General features: G+C 36.2%; 2 protein-coding genes across 3 annotated transcripts in view; both read left to right on the forward strand.

Annotated features, from left to right (window-relative positions):
• Positions 1-1,753: 1,753 nt before the first annotated feature.
• On the forward strand, positions 1,754-14,989 carry bsg (basigin). 2 transcript variants are annotated; one of them, XM_039681557.2, is made up of 8 exons: positions 1,754-1,989; positions 9,409-9,577; positions 9,969-10,057; positions 10,135-10,268; positions 10,767-11,043; positions 13,189-13,213; positions 13,365-13,439; positions 14,008-14,989. In XM_039681557.2, the coding sequence occupies exons 1-7, from the start codon at positions 1,920-1,922 to the stop codon at positions 13,423-13,425; spliced, it is 825 nt and encodes a 274-aa protein (XP_039537491.2). In that variant the 5' UTR covers positions 1,754-1,919; the 3' UTR covers positions 13,426-13,439; positions 14,008-14,989. The 2 variants fall into 2 exon arrangements, with proteins under 2 accessions (XP_039537491.2, XP_088991356.1); XM_089135230.1 differs by having other exon boundaries at positions 13,201-13,213.
• A 123-nt stretch (positions 14,990-15,112) lies between these two features.
• Positions 15,113-21,019, forward strand: part of hcn2b (hyperpolarization activated cyclic nucleotide-gated potassium channel 2b) — a 32,798-nt gene continuing 26,891 nt past the window's right edge. The window contains exon 1 of the mRNA XM_039681565.2: positions 15,113-16,661. Coding sequence (XP_039537499.1) covers positions 15,991-16,661 — 671 coding nt within the window. The 5' untranslated portion in view covers positions 15,113-15,990. The remainder of the gene's footprint in view (positions 16,662-21,019) is intronic.

The raw sequence follows: 21,019 nt of genomic DNA on the forward strand, positions 1-21,019 counted from the left end.
CTCCAGCCAAAGGAGTTGTGGGTGTCCTTTAGGTTAATCATTTGAAATTAAAAACAATATGATGTTCAAACTTTTGACTGCTTTCTTTAATAACTACAAAGTACGTGACACAATACTTGTACTTTTACTTTTAGTACTTGAGTAGCGAATTTTAAAATAAACTACTTGCAATACTTAAAAATGTTGAATACTTTAGTACTTCTTAAGTGTGGTGCTTAAAGAGCACTTCAACTTCTACTCAAGTCACTTTTTTTGATAGAGCACTTGTACCATTACTTAAGTCCAGGTTTCTAGTACTTTATACATCTCTGTTTGTGTGTAAGTTTGCATTACTTATTATTCACAGTAATGCTGCAAAATTAAAGACAGACAATCAGAAATCCCACCTAAAATCACATTGTATTGAGTAAAGCACAGCAGTTATATACAAACAAAACAAAACAATACACAAAATAAAGAAAGCTTCTATACTTAAGGTTGTTGCTGTAGCAGACCAGCTCACCAATTTGGCTTTCAGCCTCTGGTATGCGCACACACCCTGTAATGTTTGTAAACAGGAAACCCCTGTATTTGTATATTGAATTCTTGATCTCTCGAGCTTCACTTCATTCAAAGGATCTATAGCTTCATTTATTGATTCTAAAGCGTATTTTACCTAAATAATTGATGAACTGAAATTGTACATGTGAGATTGTATAATAATTGCATAAATAGTTTCTAAATCATACAAATGTATTATTCTAATTAGACATTACTAAAAGCCAGATGATTTTGTCTTTAAAAATTATTTGCTATGTAGTGACCTTTAATTTGGAGAAGAAACAGGTGAGGTTACTTTTTCGTGTCAGACATGTCTCACTTTGCTCACAGCTGATTGGTCCAAGTTCGTTTTGCAACCTCTTACCTGACATAACCTGCCCTGAACCAGGTTAGCTGTGGAGCGTAAGTTACTATGAATATGCTAAAAGCCAAACCACTTTAATGGTGCCTAAAACCCATTGGAACAAACTAAACTGAAACATAGCTGGCTAGCCACCTAAACCAGCTTCATGGTATTGCCCCAGGGCTTATGTTGTTGAAGTTTGGTTATTTAAGAAATGATTAAATAATAAAGATAAAGCATGATCCCCTGATTTTTGTGATATATGTCCACGTCCTTGTTTCCCTTAAAACAATGTACTCTAATTCTCATTTGGCAGATTCTACAAACTTTGTAGTCGGCCTACTTCTGCTAGGCCCATATCTTATTCTGATATTCCATATGAATCTGAACAGATTACTACTGATGTATGTTGGATTTCTTCCACTCACTGAGGCTGTCTAAACAGTGACCATCTCTGTTGTATAAACTAGACTAGTTTCTGATTTATTGTTAGCAGTTCTTGCAGATTTATATTTAAAGTGAGGAACATCCATTGCAGTGGCTGTAGGCTACTCCCAGTTAATAAAGTATTCAGTATTTAATTCCTCCACAGATTATCTCTTTTGAAACACATTTCTGGTTTTCATTTATTTGGTTAAGTAGGCAACGTGAAAGTTTAAATGTAGCTCTATAATTTTAAATGTATTTAAATGAGATTAAATGTGCAGGTTTGGATTAATTTCGAACATTATATTTACAAAACGTGTTTGGTTAGTTACAATGACAGAGCCTGCAATTTTATGAAAACCTAAAGATGACGAAATAATTTAGAAAATTTGTATAAAAGGAGGACGTTGAGGACCGGACGTGATGACGTTGAGGACCGGACGTGATGACGTAAGACCGCTCGCCCGTATACGTGCGCGTTCCTGAGTGCGCTCGGAACAAGTAGAGGACGACGAGGATTCACCGACACCGAGGGCTTTCAGCAGTACTGTGTTTTCTTCTAGAAACAGGCCTGACATTCCCTCTGTTACACATTTAACAACATTTCACCATGAGAAGGAAGCTGTTCGGCGCAATTTTAGCCCTTTGTATCGGCTGGTTCCAAGCCGAGGCTTCTACAGGTAAGTTAAGGCGTCTTGTTTTTCTGTTGATCATCATCATGAAGCTCGCGAACTCATTTTTTTTGCAGGCCGGGTGTTGACATAAACACGACCTATACGGCAAGCCGACTGCTTTTTTTCGATTTTACCTTACAGTAAAGCGAAATACATAGATTATGAACGTTTGAAAGGGTTTGAAATGTTAAAAAGACGTTTAAACCGTCGGCCAACTCGCGCACGAGCATACGCGAAATGGCTCACGCGCATCTAGCAACAGCTGATTTTCGTAAAATACTTATTTTTCTCAGTGATGCTCGTTTAGTCATCTTAAATTCAAAAGATGGAAATCGTCATTAAAGATGAGTTTTTATTCTATATTAATTTATTAACAATTCATTTTAAAAAAGCGTTAAGATGGTAGCGACAGTAATGATCACTACGTCACGGTATTAAAGCCAAAGTACAAAACACACCATGTGGGTTTTCTGTTTATTCATGTAAATTAACCTTTCACTCCAGGCTAGGAGGGTGTTGTAGCCTTCTACGTTACACATTTCTCAAACTAAAGAGGATCTCTCTGTGTATCATGCTTCTTAGTCGACGTTTAATCATTGCCAGGACAGGAGTCGTCGAAATGTTGCAGCTATGACAACTGGTGCAGGCTGGTTTTGGAGGCGTTACAGTAAAACATTAGTTAAGTGTAACCTTTAATCATAATGAAAGCTTGGGGAGGCAAAACATGTTTCGTCCAATCATTTGGCTTGAAGGTGGCCTCTAGGCTGCATTTTTCATCTCTTAGTCGATCCTTGTTCAGCAAAAGGCTTAGCTTAAGCTCATTATAATGTCCAATCACTGGAAATGGCACAGGAATCCATGCAATCCCACTGAACTTGTTGACATGCAACCATTGCTCACTTGCGGTAATGAAAGTTTAGCCGTTTAGACTTTAGTTGTAAATCATGTACTGTAGAATTTATTTAAATATGTTAAACAGCATCCCCATCCTTTTAGATGCATCAGTTGGTTTGCATGATGAATAAAAATGGCAGAGTAATGAGAGTGATTTTGTTTTATGGTCACCATTATAATTGTAGTCCCCAACAGCAGCAGGAGCTGATGGATGGCAGGATCGGTAAATCCGAAACCTAATCAGCTTCATAGAGCGCTAAACACTTCAGGAGGTGCTTTTTCTGCACGTAAGCATTACTATTTCTCAAAATGACACAATTTATGCCAGAGCAACAGATTTGCTAATACTGTTGTTGCGTTGTCTCATAGTACATGAGAGAACGTCAGGCCACATAACTGGATGGCGTAAGTCATAACTTAGTTCTTGATCCTAAGCTCTGCTCAATAAATTGGCTTAAAGCTAAAGGGCAGGTATTTTATGTTGTTTTTTGGCTTGGTATGCTATTGGCAGCCATTTTGAACTTTGGAAAATGCCTAGAGAAGGTGTTTGTCAGCAGGTTATGTGAGGATAGTCCTGTCCTTCAACTTTTTTGAATTACTCATACTGATATGTGGGCGTAACATGTATACTTTCAAAACTAGTCGCTGGGTTTCCTAGACCACTAGTAGCCATAGAGGATTAATTCACGTCAAAATGAAAATTGTCATTGTTTACTCACCCTTTGAACAACTTGTGGGTGAGGAAACGATGAGAGTGAACTATTACTTTAAAGTCGCTTGAAATTGTTCATGTTCAATCATGTTAAAGAACTACATGTTGTGGCTGATTCATCCATGTAAGTTTTGTTCATTTTTTTTCTCATGTTAAATCAATGTCATAACTTGATACTCCAGTGAAAAGAACAAAATGTCTGACTTTTCCGATCACTTTAGTTTGTTTATATCGCCCTTCTACAATTGGCTTCAAGTTTGCTTTGATTTTAGCTGGTTTGTTGGTTTGTCCACATCTCAAAATTGCAGACTGATCTCATGAAGTAGTGTGTGTATGACGCGCCAATTCGTATATCCATTTTTTGGCGTGCTATCAAGATGCATAATTGCCTTTCAGCGTGTTTATGAACGCCGTTGACTTAACGTTATATAAATATATGACTTGCCTCAACCCCGTCCCTAAACCTAACCTTTAAATTTTTTTTTCTGTGTTTGTCTAATGAGAAATTATAATTAGCCTTTTTTCCATACATTGTTATACTGAAGCGAGACTTAGCGATTCTGTAGCTGATACCGACTTCTGATTTCATTCAAGCTTTATAAGGGAAATGTACGCTATGTTGAATGTGTCAATGATTTCACATGAGTTCAAGTGGCATACTTAAAAGTAAGGGGCTTAGGGCTTATAACACTGTTTAATTTGACAGAAAACCTTTCAAAATTTAAGGAAAATTGTTTTTGATCATGTTTGGAGGTTCATATGTTACAACACTGAGAAAACCCCAGAAAAAAGTGATGCAATTTAATTAATTTTGTTGTTATTATTATTATTATTCGAAGACTATTAGAGGGTAAATCTGATTGGTCATTTAGGGCTGTCGCGATAACCGCAATATTGAAGTACCGCGCTTCTGACAAGTCAACCGCGGAGGATTGCACGTAACCACAGCAACCGTGATATTCACGTTTTTTTTTTTATAAGGCTTCTTGTTTTGAACTTCATGCATGTGTATTGAATGTTAAACAAGTATATAATGATAACAACAAGACTGTTTACCTTGGTGATGTGTAGCCTACAGGCTTCACACAGACAGTGAATGAGAGAGATCTGCAGAGCGCGTGCAATTACCTGCGTCTGTCTTTGAAGTCGTGAAAAGGTTGCCGTGTCAAAGGAAAGCGAAATATTTGTCATCATCTTTTTAACCTTCGTCACGGGTATTTTCCACAAATGCGCGTCAGCAGCAGCGCTGGTCAACATCCCACAGCGCGAGGAAGCCGCGGAAAATAATATCACAGTCACGCATTGAATCAATGCTAGGATGGGTCTCTAATAAGTGAAGCATCAGCTTCCGCGTTACCCATACGGCGCAATGCTGATCAGCTGAGCCTTAAAAAATGGAACTCAAAGTTAAAAATAATTAACATCTTGTTTCATTCTATCTCTTTTAACGAATTAGCTTCTTTGAACATGTTCATTGAATGAACGGTTCAAAGTCCGTTGTTATAACAATATGCACGCTGAGTGAAAGCCTTTCAATCATGCTTTCAATGCGCATATAGACGCTGTTTAGTTTCGGTTATTGGTTAAATGACCTAGTTTTTGTCCACATCGTAAACTTTATTTGTATAGCAACAAATAATTATAAATTAAATAAATAAATAAATGGCGGTAATACCGCATATCGCGCTATTGAGCCACTCAACATTACCGAAAGGGAAATTCCATGACCGCGACAGCCCTATTGGTCATGATCAAGTTTGGGCTTGTTTACAATGTGAACTGCATTTACGCCAAATTTTTTCTGTTGATCTCAAAGCACTCAAAAGTTATGGCATTTGGAACCATGGTAGCCTTTTTATAAAATCAAAAAACCTCTTCAAACAAGTGGTCTGAGTGTTTTGCTGAACATAAGAACCACTTGCAAGTGTAAACGCCATAACGCATAGAAATAGTTGTAAATGACAAGCAATAATATTAGGGATGCACCGATATGACAATTTTGGCTGATACCGATAACCGATAACTCTTTATATTTGAAAGCTGATAACCGATATATTGGCCGATAAATCTAAATACACATTTTTAGACAATTTTTGAGAGCCTGATTATAAAAAAGACTCCTCATTAAAAACCAAGATACAAAGACAATTATGTTGTTGCTATTTTTATGTTGTGTATCCGATATGACAGACTTGCGCTGCACATTTTGCTCTTTAACTGGATTTTCTTTTTTTTTAAAAGTGATTTCAATTGTATTTCAAGCTATTTAAAAGCATCATGTTGAACAGTGCGCATCTAAAGTGCCTCACCTAAAAGCCGATAAATAATGTATTATTTCCTTCAGGCTGAAGGAAATAATACATTATTTATCGGCTTTTAGATATCGGCTAAATGTTCTTGTTGGGCCGATAACGATAACATTTAAAAATGATCATATATCGGCCGATACCGACAATGTGGCTGATTATATCGTGCATCCCTAAATAATATCCTGGTTGATGAGTGATCTTGAAGTGTGATTCAGCTGTGCACGCCTAATCTATGGTGCACAGTAAATGAAGACCTGCCAATCTTAATGATCGCTCCAATCCAAGCGCATTCAAACAGCGACTGACTGGTCTCTACACATCATCCCAGTACCCACCTTACCTGAGATCCAGTTATATTGGTTGAATTTTCAAATAATGGAATCCCGGCTGTCCTATAGCTTTAGCCAAGCAGCATGTCATATCACTCAGTGAGTATTATTTTCAATGGACATCTGCATTGTATTATGTTGTGTGTGGGCTCGTTTGAATCTAGGCAACCTGCTCTAAATAAAGATGTGATCTACAATGGTTAACTAATGTTTAGCTAAGTTACAAAGTAGAACATGGTGTAAAAGCCTCAACTAGATTACACTTTTTTTTAATGCATGTTTTAGTTAAATTGTGTGGTCTCATGGTATTACAGGAAAGATATATATATATATATATTTGTTAGCTTCTAGTCTCCTAGAGGCCAACAAAATGAGTTGAGTTGATGGCAAATGGTGCATTTTATTCTTAATGTCCCTTGTGCATTTAGAAATCTCAAAAGCCTTGATTAAACAGTTATGACATGCTGTGTTAGTTTAATACCTTTTATAGGGAAGGATATCCCACATTTAACAGCTTTCAATCAGGGGATTGAGCCAAGAAACCCATGATGAAATGAGTGACCTTGGGTCAGTATTTTTTCTGCCAATTAATCCATGTCAGCTTGTTAGAAGGTGACCTTATTGACTTGTTTATTAGAAGAGGTTAAGTTAATTATCTAGTAGTGGCAGACTTTGCTTTGTACCATACATTTGTACTTTACTGTTCTCCCTGTTTGGAGTTATTTACAATTTAGGCTTGAAATATTTAGTCAATATGCTTGTCTTATGGTAACATTAAATCTAAGAACGCATACACAAACATATGCTTAAATTCCTTTTAGAGCTTGTTCATGAGTAGTTTTGAAATTCTGTCTACTCTGGGCCACTTAGTGTTGGTGACCTTTCATATTGGTCAAATGAATGAAACCTGTTCTCCTTTCAAAGGGCACATGTTATTTCAGGCTTAAGGCATGTGTGGAGTCCCACTGCTCTGAATGTAATGTGGATTGTGGACATTGTACCCTTTTTACCCCTCCCTGGCTAACTCGCTAAACATTCCTCCCTCAGCAATAGACAAAAAGGGAGCAGTACCTTACTCTTGTTTCTAAACCAAACATAATGAAAACATGTGCTACACTGCGGGAGACAACTACAGGTCTGAGGCTGATCTCAGTGTTCTTTTCATTGATGTGAAAGGTTGTTTTTCGGGCCGATACGCACGTACATGTCGTTCAGGGTGTGTATTGTTCCAAGGTGATCAGAAGAATTCTGTTGATATTCTCCATGGGGGATTAGCACAGGACAACCTTGTTTTTCTCCGGAGTACATGCTTCGAGTCTACAAGGCACAATGGTTCAGTGTTCAAAAGAAAAAGTTGTTTTTAGGTTCATTTCTCATTTACACTGTTCATATCAATTTCGACAACCCCCTTCAGACACATAAAACGGCTTTAGTGATATAACGGTTGTCCGCAATCATATGACAAGTCTTAAAGAAATAGCCTACTTGGCTCAAATTAAAATCACCCTCATGTCAGTCCAAACCTGTTGGCCTATTTTTTTTTTAATTTCTTTTCCATACATTAAAATTTAGATGGGTCCAATGTTGTTTTGGTCAAAAGTCATTGAAACATTAGTCATGGAGGTTTGGAATGGTATAATGGTGTGTAAATGGTAACAGAATTGTCATTGCGTGGTGAAGTCTCCCTTTAAGCCCCATCAGTCACCACTCACCACCATTACTTCATACCTTTATTTCTTGTGATTTTTCTAATTTCATTTTTCACTGCATTTCTTGATATGCTAAGCTTTGGTTTTATGCATGCTTCAACTCATTGTCTTTTTTTAAATGCTTCTAATGTTCTTCATTTGGGTTTTGCTATCATGAAGTGTTGAAGTCTTGCACCATGATGCTCAATCCAATTTGTTTCTTATGTATGCCTTGCCTTTGTCTTCCATTCTAACATTTTCTCTCTTTCTTTTCTCCTCTATGGTTTCTTTTCTGCCTGCCTGCCTGCTAATCATTACTCATATCATCTCAATGAACTGTCCACTCTAAATCCAATTCACCCATTCACTCATCAAATGTCCAGCGGGCTTCATAAAATCACCCTTGTCTCAGATGAAACTCATAGAAGACAGTGCCGAGATGGATTGTGAGGTCATAGGGAACCCCATCCCTGAAGTTCAGTGGTGGTTCATTGAGGGCGAGGAGCCAGATGAAACTGTCTCTCAGCTGTTTGACGGTGCAAGAGAGGATCGTGTACGCATCAACGCCACCTATATTCACCATGCCACCAGCACGCTCGTCCTTACCAACCTAATGCTCAACGACACGGGCATTTACGAGTGCCGCGCCTCAAACGACCCTGACCGCAACGACCTCAGGACCCCGCCCAAAGTCAAGTGGATTCGCTCCCAAGCAAACGTTATAGTATTTGAACGTGAGTTATGTAGTGGAAATGAGGTGTGTCCACTAGTGTAGAGGAGGAAGTCCCGTAGATTCAGACTCTCCCTTACCTTACCCTCCCTTGCCGCCCTCCCATACCAAGTCACATGACTTCTACTCTAGCACCGTCTGTTCTGTCATAGTAATCTGATGCCATATCAGTGCCTAGAGCTTGTGAGATGAAGTTGAACCTTTTAAAGAAACGGCATTGATCAGTTAACAATGGTCAGAATGTATAAAACGCACTAATTGGTATGCCTTTCTGAAAAAGGGCTCTCATTAGGTCACATTAATGTGGCTTGCTTTTTGTAAACTTCTAAAAGGCTCTTTAGATGTCTGGCTTAACGCTTTAGGTGGTTTTAGAGCGCTTTAGCACACTGCATTGTGCTTTTCAACAACAGGTTTTCATAAGCTCATATTATCCAAACCAGTTGTTGGTTGGTATAATTTTGTTCCCTCTTCCCATCTGTTTTTGCTTGCAAATTGCTCAATGTTTCCCAAGCTCACAGCTAAAATGTACCTTCACTTCTCCTTTGGTAGTGCGTTGGCTTTGGTCCGATTTGTTTCGTCATGTCCAAAAATGTCATTTTTTTACAGTGCCACAGTGAATCCAGAGGTTGGTGGATGCATTTTAAAGCATTATCAGCAGTGAATACTTGGTTTCCTGGATTTCTTTTCCCCCATTATTCAGTCAAGATGTATGAAAGCTTTCGCAAAGTATAGTTGTGTAACTTCTACTTTTATGCTTTGACAGAGCCAAACATTATAACCAGTCCGACGGTGGGGAGCAATCTGACTTCTGCAACTCTCAGCTGCAACATTACCAACCCTCCTTCTCCCATCAAAGGCCACTACTGGGTCAGGAATGGCAAGACCATTGAAAAATCAGAGTCAACCAGTGACAGCATTTACACTGAATACCGGTACGTTTCCCAACCTCACCTGACTAAAGAAGAGTGAAATTTCAAACTCTGCCCTATTGGTTGTAATCTGCTTTGCACATTTTGTGTCTAACCATCAATCCAGGTCCATTAAATATAGTGCAGCATCTCTGTTTGCCTCTGTCTTATCTGTTCTGTTAAAAGCCTCCGGCACACCACACTAGCTGACCTTAATTCCCATTAGAGTTGCTGGGTCGGAAAAATATCCATGGGGATGGTTGAGCAGTGTACTGGAAAAGCTGTTTACTTTGTCGTTCATTTTGCTTCACTGTATTGTCCTCCCCTCCACCTTTATTGTTATATTGAGTTTATGTTTAAACTTAAATTCTGGTTTTGATTTGTGGGTCTCATTGCTTGTTTTTCTCTTTGGTAGCATTGAAAAGATTGATTACCACCATGCTGGACTATATGTATGCGTCTTCCGGTCAGAGCCTCCGGCTAATGAAACCATTGAAATTAAAGGTAAGAGAATTTGATGTTGCTGCAGCTGTATTTTTTGTGTTAGTGTTCATCACCCATAATTATTCTCTTCCTGTTAGCTCCCCCACATGTTGTGGCCTACAAACGCTCTGAAAATGCTAATGAGAAGGACAAGGCTGCCCTAGTATGTGTGAGCCATGGATACCCCCTGCCTTCTGATTGGACTTGGTACAAGCTCAGTGAAGGTGGAAAGGTAAAGCAAGACTTTACTAAACAGTTGTAATAACATGAGACTGGCACCTGTCCATGTATTTGAAGGTTGGTTAAGGTTTGTTACTTGGCATTACGCACACTTGCCATTGATTTACCTAGCAGTAATGTCTATCTGTTTATGGCATGACAAGACTAATAGATCAACTTAAAGCTTGATGGATTTTCCACAGATGTTGGATATTATGACATTTGTTATTGTGTTGTTACTACATTTTAATATTACAATACTTTAATAGTAAATATACTTCTAGTTGTTAGTTATAGAATTACGGTAACACTAACAATAAGGTTCATTAGTTAACATTAACTAAGAATGAACAATACTTCAGCATTTGTTGATCTTTGTTAATGTTAATTTCAACATTTGCTAATACTTCATTTAAATCTTGTTAACAATAATTAAAGCACTGTGAGCAAACACCACACAGCTGGATTCGTATTTGCCTGTGTAACATGACCGTTTTGTGTCAACACACAGGAACCCATTATCAATGGCACTGACAAGTATGAGATCAAAAACACTCCCAACAAGACCACACTGTACGTGAAAGATCTGAACATTGAAGAGGATATGGGCACCTATGAGTGCCTTGGCACCAGCGATGCTGGAGAAGCCCGTGAAGAGATTCAACTGCGTGTGCGCAGCCAGCTTGCCGCCCTGTGGCCATTCCTCGGCATTGTCGCTGAGGTCATCATCCTCGTCACCATCATCTTCATCTACGAGAAGAAGAGAAAGCCTGACGAGATCACTGACGGTATGTGACGGAACCGTTTTTAAGTCATAATTGTTTCACTTTCCGTTTTTGTGAATGTACAAATGATCAGTGGATGTAATTTTACATTTTGTTTATGAATTCGTAATTGTGCAAGATCTGTTTCTCTTTCAGTTTGATTTTGTCTGTTTATTTTATTTGGCTGTAGTGTGTGGCTGTGCCTTAGCTGAGTCTATTTTTATGATTTTCGTTGTTTATTTCTCTGTTCGCTGCTGCTTTTACGTTGTGGTAAGTGCTCAACTGCATGTCAGACTGAAGTGGGTTTGCTTAAACGAGTGGTTTTGGGAGTTTGAATGCTCTCACTGATAGCCTGGAAAGTACAACTCTTTCACTGGCAGTTTGTCTTACTTATGATAAAATGGACCAGATTCCTTATACTTGGGTTTAAGAAAAGCAACTTTTATTGGTTCTCCCTTAGCCAGTGAAAGCGTTTAGCTGAGTCTGACATATTGCATTTCAGAATGGGTTTTAAATGCCAAGGTATTATGCATAATAACACAATGACATTTCAGACGAATCATGTTATATTGCCTTGCATGCTCTCTCCATCTTCTTATTGCATGATATTCTTCAGCCCAACATTCTAGCAGTGACTTCCTCTGCATCTCATTTGTTTCTGAGACGCAGCACCCATATGGCAACAATGCTGGCAAAATATATAATCCCAACTTTCTTTTTTTACTTTGACTTTTTTTTTTTTCATTCTGAGTGTTTTCTGCATGAAAACCTGGAAAAATACCTATATTTTACACTCGGATTCAGTTTCAAAAGAATATGTTTGTTGGGTGTCAACTCGCATCTTATTTAAAGTTACTTTTTTGATTGTCTAACTGTCTGAAGCACAACCTTGCCAGTAGCTGTAATATTTTAATGAATAGCCTACTCGCGTGACTTCAAACCCCCTAAAATACATATTCAATGGAACTTATTAAATATAGATTAAAATGTAAACTAAAATTATAAATGTATTATCCGTTTTAAACAAGATTTTATAGTGACTTTAAATACCCACAAACTGCATATATTATTTTACTTTTATTAATAAATTATCAATAATATTACGTTGTTATATTTGTTTTTAAAAATAATTTGAATTACCTTAACCCTTAAAAGGCTTATTTATATATAAATTAATTTGTGTATACATGTGTATATGTTGTGTACTATTTACAATTTTGAATTTTATCTTTATAAAATGGTTATAGTGATTTAATCCATGCAGTTAAAGGGCAATTTGAAGTAAAAAAAAAAAGAAGCTAAAATACAATAATATAGTATTATTTAAACCGGTACACGTATATGTAAAAAAAAAAAAAAAAAAAAAAATTCCCCACAAATATATTAGTCAACAAACAAAATAATCACAAATCTATTGTGTGTGTGTGTGTATTCTATATTTAAGTACATACAATTTAATTTAGTATGGTTTTGTTTATTGTTTGTCATTTGTTGAAAATTTTATGCGGTACATGAAGTGTCTGATTTCGCACAAAATATAATTCTTTTCATGTCCATACAGCCGTTGTCATTTCCACAGATTTCATGTGTCAGAGGCAGGGCATTTTTCAGTGGTGCTTTTTCGATATGAAGGTTTCTGGTCGATACTGATAGTGCAAGTCCAGTGCAGGAGTTTACAAATGTGATCTAATGCTGTTTGAGAGCCTTCATCATGATTGATGCAGAAAAAGAACCATGTTTTTCTCAACATTTACATGTGTAGGTGAGGTTGTGCTACAAACAAATGATACTTGATTGGAAACGTTTGTTCTTGGGTTGAAAACCACTAAACGTATCCTTTCAATCCAACATCAGACTGCATGGTTAATGTAAATGCATCATTCTGCATGAATCATTATTAGTAGTACTGTAAAGAGTCATAGCTGGTTAGATGACGTGTACAGATTTTGCAGTAGAAATAACCAAATTAAGAATATAAACGAGGTTTACCAGTCCCGAATCACATTACTCATTAGACACTGCTTTTAAACTTAAGGTTTGCCAAACTAGAGCTTAGACTCTACTCTACTGCAACTGTACTAGTAGACTACAGTCTTTTACACGCAGTATCTTGTAAAATGAGTGTTTAACTCTTTTCGTTTTCTTTCCATGTCGTCCTGCTTCCTGTAGATGATGACTCAGGAGCTGCACCACTGTAAGTGTTTTGTAATATTTTTGTGATGAGATTTTGAAGTGCAGATATTTGTGCCGTTCAGTCAAAGGAACTTCAAAGCCATGTTGAAGTCTAGAGTAGCCCCTCGATGTGCTTCTAGCTCTGGGATCTGACGTACCGCCGTGTTTTACAGGAAGAGCAACGCAGCTACGAACCACAAAGACAAAAACGTCCGGCAAAGAAACTCCAACTGAGAAGAGGAGAAAAGGTATTACTCTTCAAATGTTTATTTAGAAATTCAATAAATGGATGCATATCTAAACAAATTTAAACTATATACGTGTACGTTTTTGTATTATGGACGTATTCATAAATTCATTATAAAATATAAACTGTAATTTTTTTTTCTGTATTGCATTTAATATAGAATTTATTTTAGTTTTAACATACAATATGTATATTCATATTCATTCATTTTCTGCATTTTAAATATTTTAATCATAGAAGCAATAATCAATTATTTTATTAAATTTTAAAATGATTATTGTCATTAATTTTATTAAATAATTTAATATTTTTTTTATAATAATTTTATAATAATTAAATTGCATAATTTTGTAATTTAATTTTCATTAAATTTGTGAGAAACATCAGTAATGGAATATAAAGATACAAATTTAAAATAATACAGTATAATAAATGGAGCAATTCCAAGAGGGTCCTCACCACACACTATATAATTAATTCTGGTGTATGCATAGTAAATCTTTTATATATAATAGTTTTTTTTGGTTTGTTTTTAGATATGAAGTATAATCAGGTTTTGTTTGTTTCAGGTGTCTTGATGACTACTGCTGAAGACATGCAGAGTATTTTGGTTTGAGTAGCACATTATAGTGCACCCGGCGGTTCCTTAACCTTCTGCTTGAGTGTAAATGTCTTGAGATATAAATTAGTCTCCTTTTACTTTTATTGGTATCTGTAATGTGCTGCCAGCAGATGTTTTTAAAGTGGTTCTGTGGGGGAAGGGGGGAAATTGCATGATTGTATCCGTGCTGTAGAAGTGTGTTTAGTAAAAGTCTTATTATGTGGGGTTTTTTTTTTTCCATCTTCCTGGCTTTCACCGTCACCTCTACCAAGTGTGAGCTCAGATCATTGTTTATCAGCATGATTATTTAATGAGTGTACTGAAACAACCATTTTCTTTGGCAGTCATTTCCCTTCCTGCAAGCCTTAATGTTCAACCACTTTATTGTACATGCTGTTTTTAATTATTCAAATAATTTAAATTAACAACTTTTATGTGCAGCACTCTGCATATGAAAGTGCACTGTACCATGTGGATGGTCAAATGACGCTTTATTTTGTCTGGCTAACAATTTTTCCGTTTAATGTCTAACAAGCTTATTTTCGAGTCGCTTGGATGGTTTCCGATGTAGAATCTTTGGGTTCCTCCTGCCATTTAAACCCATAAGGACCAAGTGCTTGTGCAGTGTTCCTCGGATAATCCGTTATAAATTGTTTCCCAAATTCTAACATGGAGGACAATGACATGGTTATTCATTTCTAGGTTAAGTCAGTGAAGTTGGGATTTTAGTCGAGGCTTGTTTCGTTGCTTAAATGATACTTTCCTATAGACGTAATACTTGCATTGTAATACATTGTGAAGTATAGTGTCTGGATGTGCCATTTCCAAATTAAGAGATGCGTAAAATTTAAGACCTAATGGAGGTGTATAAATTATTTTGCCTTAGCTTCGTAGGAAATACACTGTCTAATGTACTGACTTGCACAATCTGAATAAAGATTTGATTTTAACTTTGTCTTTTGAATATTGCTTTGTTTATGTGAAGTGATTTCCTAATCCGCGTGTTCTTTGAGCCGCCAGAAGGGGGCGTCGTTTACTCATTTATTCGCTTCAGTTGTAGGGAGCGGCTCTACGTGACACAGCTCACATTGTTATGTTGATGACAAGAAGCCTTCATTTAAACCTTCATGTGTTTAAACAAGTCACCCATATTATTACTACTCATAGTAACTAAGTCAATGTAGATATTCCCAAACTATCGCTAAAGCTTTGTATTTTGGTCGTCCAGATCGAATGCATCTCTGAACACTTTTGTTTTTCAGTTAAAGGTGCCTTTTGTCAAATGTCTAGGTGGTATAAGAAAAACATCTAAATAATTACCATTTTATATATATTAAAGTAGTTTGGCATTGTTTACTTGCAGGCAGTGGAGATATTTTGAGAATATCATTCGAAATACTCTACTTGGAAAAACCTGAAGAAAAAAAAACATTGAAGTGATGACACAAATCAAAAACGACAAAACATTTTGACGACACTTTTTGTTCAGGTCAAATGGAACCAATAAGACCCGTGATATTCGTGATTCAAAATAATACTTAAACCTGACATTTTTACCATATATGGTTTTCAAATATACATGAAAACAAGACGAATACATTTCCTCGTCCTTATTTCAGGCATCTTCTTTATTTATTTAAGAAATGTGCAAATAATGCATCCCCACCATAGGCTACTACATGCTACTAACCTACATTTGTGTATTTAACGCAAAGAAACTCACAATAATGCCCATTTCCCACTAATTTTTCCTTCACAGTTTCGTTGATGCCTGAGAAACACCAAGCTTGCGATGCGTTACCAGGTAAGGGAGTGAACGCGTGCAGCCATAGCAACGCTCCTGGTGTAGTTGTGTCTGGTGACACTGGGACGCGGAGTAAAGCCACTAACTGCCCACGTCTACGCTTTCGAAATCTGGCAGCGTCAGGGTTCATCTCAAAGCAACCCCGCCATGGACGAAGCCGAGGACGGCGATGAAGACCACAAAGAGATCCTTGACCCTTCCTTCAGGATGATGAAGAGTGTGGCACCAGGAGGGGGAGCAACGAGCAGGATCTCCAACAACAAGGACTCGCGCTCGGTCTCATGTGGACGCAGCACGGAATCCACCGCGCTCCTCAGTCACGGAGATGTTTCCAGGAGCGGGGTTGACGGCGAGGATGGCACCGGAATGAGATGCGTTATCAACGGAGACTGCCGAAGACACGACAGCTTGTCCTCAGTCCTCTCCAAGCAGGAGAAGCAGACAGGTGGAGGCTTCCCAGCATCTGCATGTCACTCCAGCACCTCCAGCATGGACGGCTCGGTCACTCCTGCCCCGACCGCCGACAAGAAGGACTCCAGGGTTTCCTTCTCCAACGCCCCCCCTGCCCACGGACCGACCCCGAACCAGCCGGAGCATTCTGTGGGCTTCCCCAAGTCTGAGGATGGCCAGATCTCGGCAGATGATGGGGAAACCAGGGACAATCAAACTTACATGCAGAGGCAGTTTAGCTCCATGCTACAGCCCGGGGTCAACAAATTCTCCCTGCGTATGTTTGGGAGCCAAAAGGCTGTGGAGAAGGAGCAGGAACGAGTCAAATCCGCTGGCAACTGGATTATTCATCCATACAGTGATTTCAGGTATGGAGTAACACCTATGGAGACTAAATACTTGGTTGCAAATTCACATGAATTCTGTAAAATGGCTGGCTTGTCTGGTATTAAAAGGTGCGTTTCTGTGAAATATTAAACATTTTGTTTGGCAAAAAACTTCATGTACATAAAATAGAAATTAATGCAAATTTTTGTATCAATTTATTATTATTTTTTAATATCGCACTTCAGTAAAGAGTTACACTGAACAAAATCATGGTTACAAAATCAAAATCAGGGTTGAGTATTTAAGGTTGCCCTCTTCTGACGAATAACACTTTTAAAAATAGAGTGAAAGTATAAAAAGAAAAAAGTAACAGAGTTGAACTTTTAAAATTCAATTAGCCATTTGTGGTCTAGCTAATGAGACTACAAGAAAGAGATGTTAACCCTGATATTTACTCGTTCGTTCGTTCATTCATAAATTCAGAATCAACTGTTATGTCAGTGACAGCGGTGGTCCTCTACTAACAATTTCAACATTTTAAGATGACATTAAACAAGGTGGCACTTATGTTTAAATACATTATTAATAATTAAGGTGGCACTTTCCTTGTTTGTTAATAACATCATCCTTAAAATGTTAAATTTGTTAGTGGAGGGCATATTTAAATAGTCAACCCTGTTACTGTGACTTTGCACCTGATGTGATTCTGCACACTAAATATTTGTGAATGACTAAATATCTGCATTAAATTCCTTTTCCTGGCTAATTGAACTTAAAAATGTCAAATCTGTTACCTTTTTCCTGAAAGAGTTACACTGAACAAAATCATGGTTACAGGGTTGACTATTTAAGGTTGCCCTCTTCTGACAAATAACATTTTAAAAAAAGAGTTAAAGTATAAAAAGAAAAAAGTAACAGAGTTGAACTTTTAAATTTCAGTTAGCCATTTGTGGTCTAGCCCATAAGACTACAAGAAAGAGATTTTAACAATGATATTTATTCATTTATTTGTTCATTCATTCATAAATTCAGAATCACATCAATTAAGTCAGTGACAGCGGTGGTCCTCTACTAACAATTTGATGCGACTTAACACTGGTCACAATAACAGGGTTGACTATCGGACTAGGACTAAGACCATCCATGTTTTAGGATGAAATTATTAACAAACAAGGTTGCAAAGATATTGTGATTTCAGGTTTCAAACAATTTATTTAAATGAACATTTTGTTAAGTTTAATCTTTATTAAACTCATTTAATTGTGCGTCAACCCTGTTACCATCATGCCACCAGTATCAGCTTTGAGTGCCACAAAAGGCACCCTTTTCCTGGAATATCAAACATGCAGTATTTTATAATTAGTAATAGGGATCGGGAACTCGCATTCACTTGATATTTTAGCAAACTCAAATCATTAATCAATTAAATGAATCATTGAAGGCCAGCTTGCACCAGCTGTTATGTTTCATGTCATCAGGTGTGTATAATTGACCAGAAAATTTATGGAAATCCTTTTACGTAAAAAAGCCGGATAAACTGCAAAGGGAAATTTAGTCAGGACACTTACTCCTAAGTTCAGAAATGATCCCCTCAGCCTCTCAGGGTAAAGTCTGTAATGAAATGCAATCAAAAAAGTGGGAATAAAACGTTCTTGTGGAGCCTTACACTGATTTTTAGCTGCGAGTGCAATGCCACACAAAGTGCAAACAAGCTTTCTGATTAATTCAAAATGAAATTGCTCAAAACTGACACTGGATCAGATCAGAACTGATCTTGTTTATTACTATAGCTCAACAATATAGTTCAACAGTTTGTTTGTTGTTCTCCCAGCAAGCACTTTTATTGATAGTGTCCTCTTAATTATGTACCAGGACGGGGAGACAAGAAGGCTTCCCTCAAATACAGTGACAAACAGGCTGATTTTATATCAAGTTACCTCCAAAAAGGCTGTTCTGCAGGATCGCTCAGTTTAGACAGTAGCTAATGAACCTTTGATTGAGACGGACCAATTATCAGTTTGACCAATATTTTTCATAATCATTTGGAGACCCAGCAAATGATTAACACTCAACAATGTTCGTACAACACCACTGTGCATTCAACAGGAGATGTAAACCACAAGGCGAGAAACACATTTGACAGAATATCTAACTTGTAACCATTAAAATAATATAAACATCTAAAAACAATACAATAACAATAAAGAATTGATAAATAAATTCTCCGAATTCCAATATCTATTTCAATATTTTAATATAAGATATATACAAATAAAAATATGAAATAGGGCTGTGAAACAATTAATTGCGATTAATCACATCCAAAATAAAAGTTTGTGTTTACATAATATATGTGTGTGTGAAGTGTGTATTATTTTGTATATATAAATACACATGCATACATGTATATATTTAAGAAAAAATGTTATTTATATATAAAATATTTATGTATAGTACACATTTTATATATATATATATATATATATATATATATATATACACTGCTAAAAAAAAAATAAAGGTAACACAAAAATAACACATGATAGATCTGAATGAATGAAATAATCTAGATCTGAATGAATGAAATAATCTTATTAAATACTTTTTTCTTGTTTTTACTTTTTAAGTGTTTAAGTGTTCCCTTTATTTTTTTGAGCAGTATATATATACAGTATATAAGCAAATATTTCTTAACATTCGTGTATGTATTTATATATACAAAATAATTATACACAGTTCACACACATATTATGTAAACACAAACTTTTATTTTGGATGCGATTACTCGTTTCACGGCCCTATGAAATAATCTTTCATAAAAGTATCAGGCATAAAAATAATAAAAAAAAGAATAATTACAACACAACACAAAATAATAATAATAATAATAATAATAATAATAATATAAATAAAATAAACCATTCTCTATTTTCAGATACCCAGCCCAGTGTATCAATGCAATATTATATATATATATATATATATATATATATATATATATATACATAAAATATCTTAATATTTTACTATTTTATTATTTTTTTATGATCCATCTATCTATCTATCTATCTATCTATCTATCTATCTATCTATCTATCTATCTATCTATCTATCTATCTATCTATCTATCTATCTATCTATCTATCTATCTATCTATCTATCTATCTATCTATCTATCTATCTATCTATCTATCTATATATGTGTGTGTGTGTGTGTATATATATATATATATATATATATATATATAGATCATAAAAAAATTATAAAATAATAAAATACTAATAATTTATTCTCTCTTTTCAGATACCAAGTTGTTGTAATGTTTTAATGGAGTATTTTAGATATAAAATAATAAAACTAAACTTTCATAAAAATACAAACAATAACAAATAACACACACTCACACACATATATAAATATATATATGAAAATTATATATATATATATAATCAAAACAATACAAAAAATCCATTCAGTACAATATTTTAATGCCACATTTTAAACGTATAATAAAGGTTAAAGTAGAGAAAGATAACTCCGAGTCCTTATTTCCCCAACATCAGCATCATTACACATTCTTTTACGCTCTCAGCTCATTGTGCCAATGACTGTTCATACACGTTTTTTTTCTGTGTATGCATGAAAAACAAAACAAAAGAAAATAATGTATTTGTTCAAGCTAGTCTTCATATTTATTCATAATCACACGTTGCAGTGCAGGCCAGTGACCTATTATTATTTGCACAGAGAAGACAAACGGAGCACTGCATTTAAATGAGCTCTATGTGATGAGCACATATTATTAGAGAACAGCTGCATACTTTTACTTGAGAACGCTCACTTACGATCACTTCTGAAGTTATGCTTTCAATACCACAGACAGCTATATATAATCAATAAATCATTGATGCACCTAAAGAGAAACCACCTATCTCTTAAATTCACAAATCTGTAAGCCAAATTATCCCGTCTGTATCTCGTTCTCATCGTCCTTGTGATGACCTTGCATAGGTTGACTATTATTTATTGGTACAATATCTCACCATATTGATTTCATCCAACAGGCACTATATCACATGAAAGCTGTTTTATTACGCCTACATCGCCTCCTCTCGTGTGCGTGCAGCGTGTTTGTCAAGGCTGGGGTTATTTATAGGGTGTATCCCCGTGTCACTGAACGCACGAGGACTGAATTTCATTATAAGGGTGTGCCTCTTGCCAAAATACATGAAAAATGCCACATTAGATTGACATACGGCAAACAAAATGTAAATAGCCCCCCCCCCCCCAAAAAAAAAACAAAAAACAAAAAACAAAAAAAAACATGTGGTGTCCATTCACCAAGTGAATGTGGTGTGAATTCATGCACACAACTCTAACTTGAAGACTAATGAAAAT

This window comes from Pimephales promelas, chromosome 2, assembly GCF_988280905.1.
Source record: "Pimephales promelas chromosome 2, fPimPro1.hap1.1, whole genome shotgun sequence".
NCBI classification, from domain to species: domain Eukaryota; kingdom Metazoa; phylum Chordata; class Actinopteri; order Cypriniformes; family Leuciscidae; genus Pimephales; species Pimephales promelas.

Coding starts and splice junctions, on each gene's coding strand:
- bsg (XM_039681557.2), top strand. CDS start 1,920: ATGAGAAGGAAGCTGTTCGGCGCAATTTTAGCCCTTTGTATCGGCTGG. Junction 10,058..10,134: donor TGAAACCATTGAAATTAAAG/GTAAGAGAATTT, acceptor TCTTCCTGTTAG/CTCCCCCACATGTTGTGGCC. Junction 11,044..13,188: donor GCCTGACGAGATCACTGACG/GTATGTGACGGA, acceptor TGCTTCCTGTAG/ATGATGACTCAGGAGCTGCA.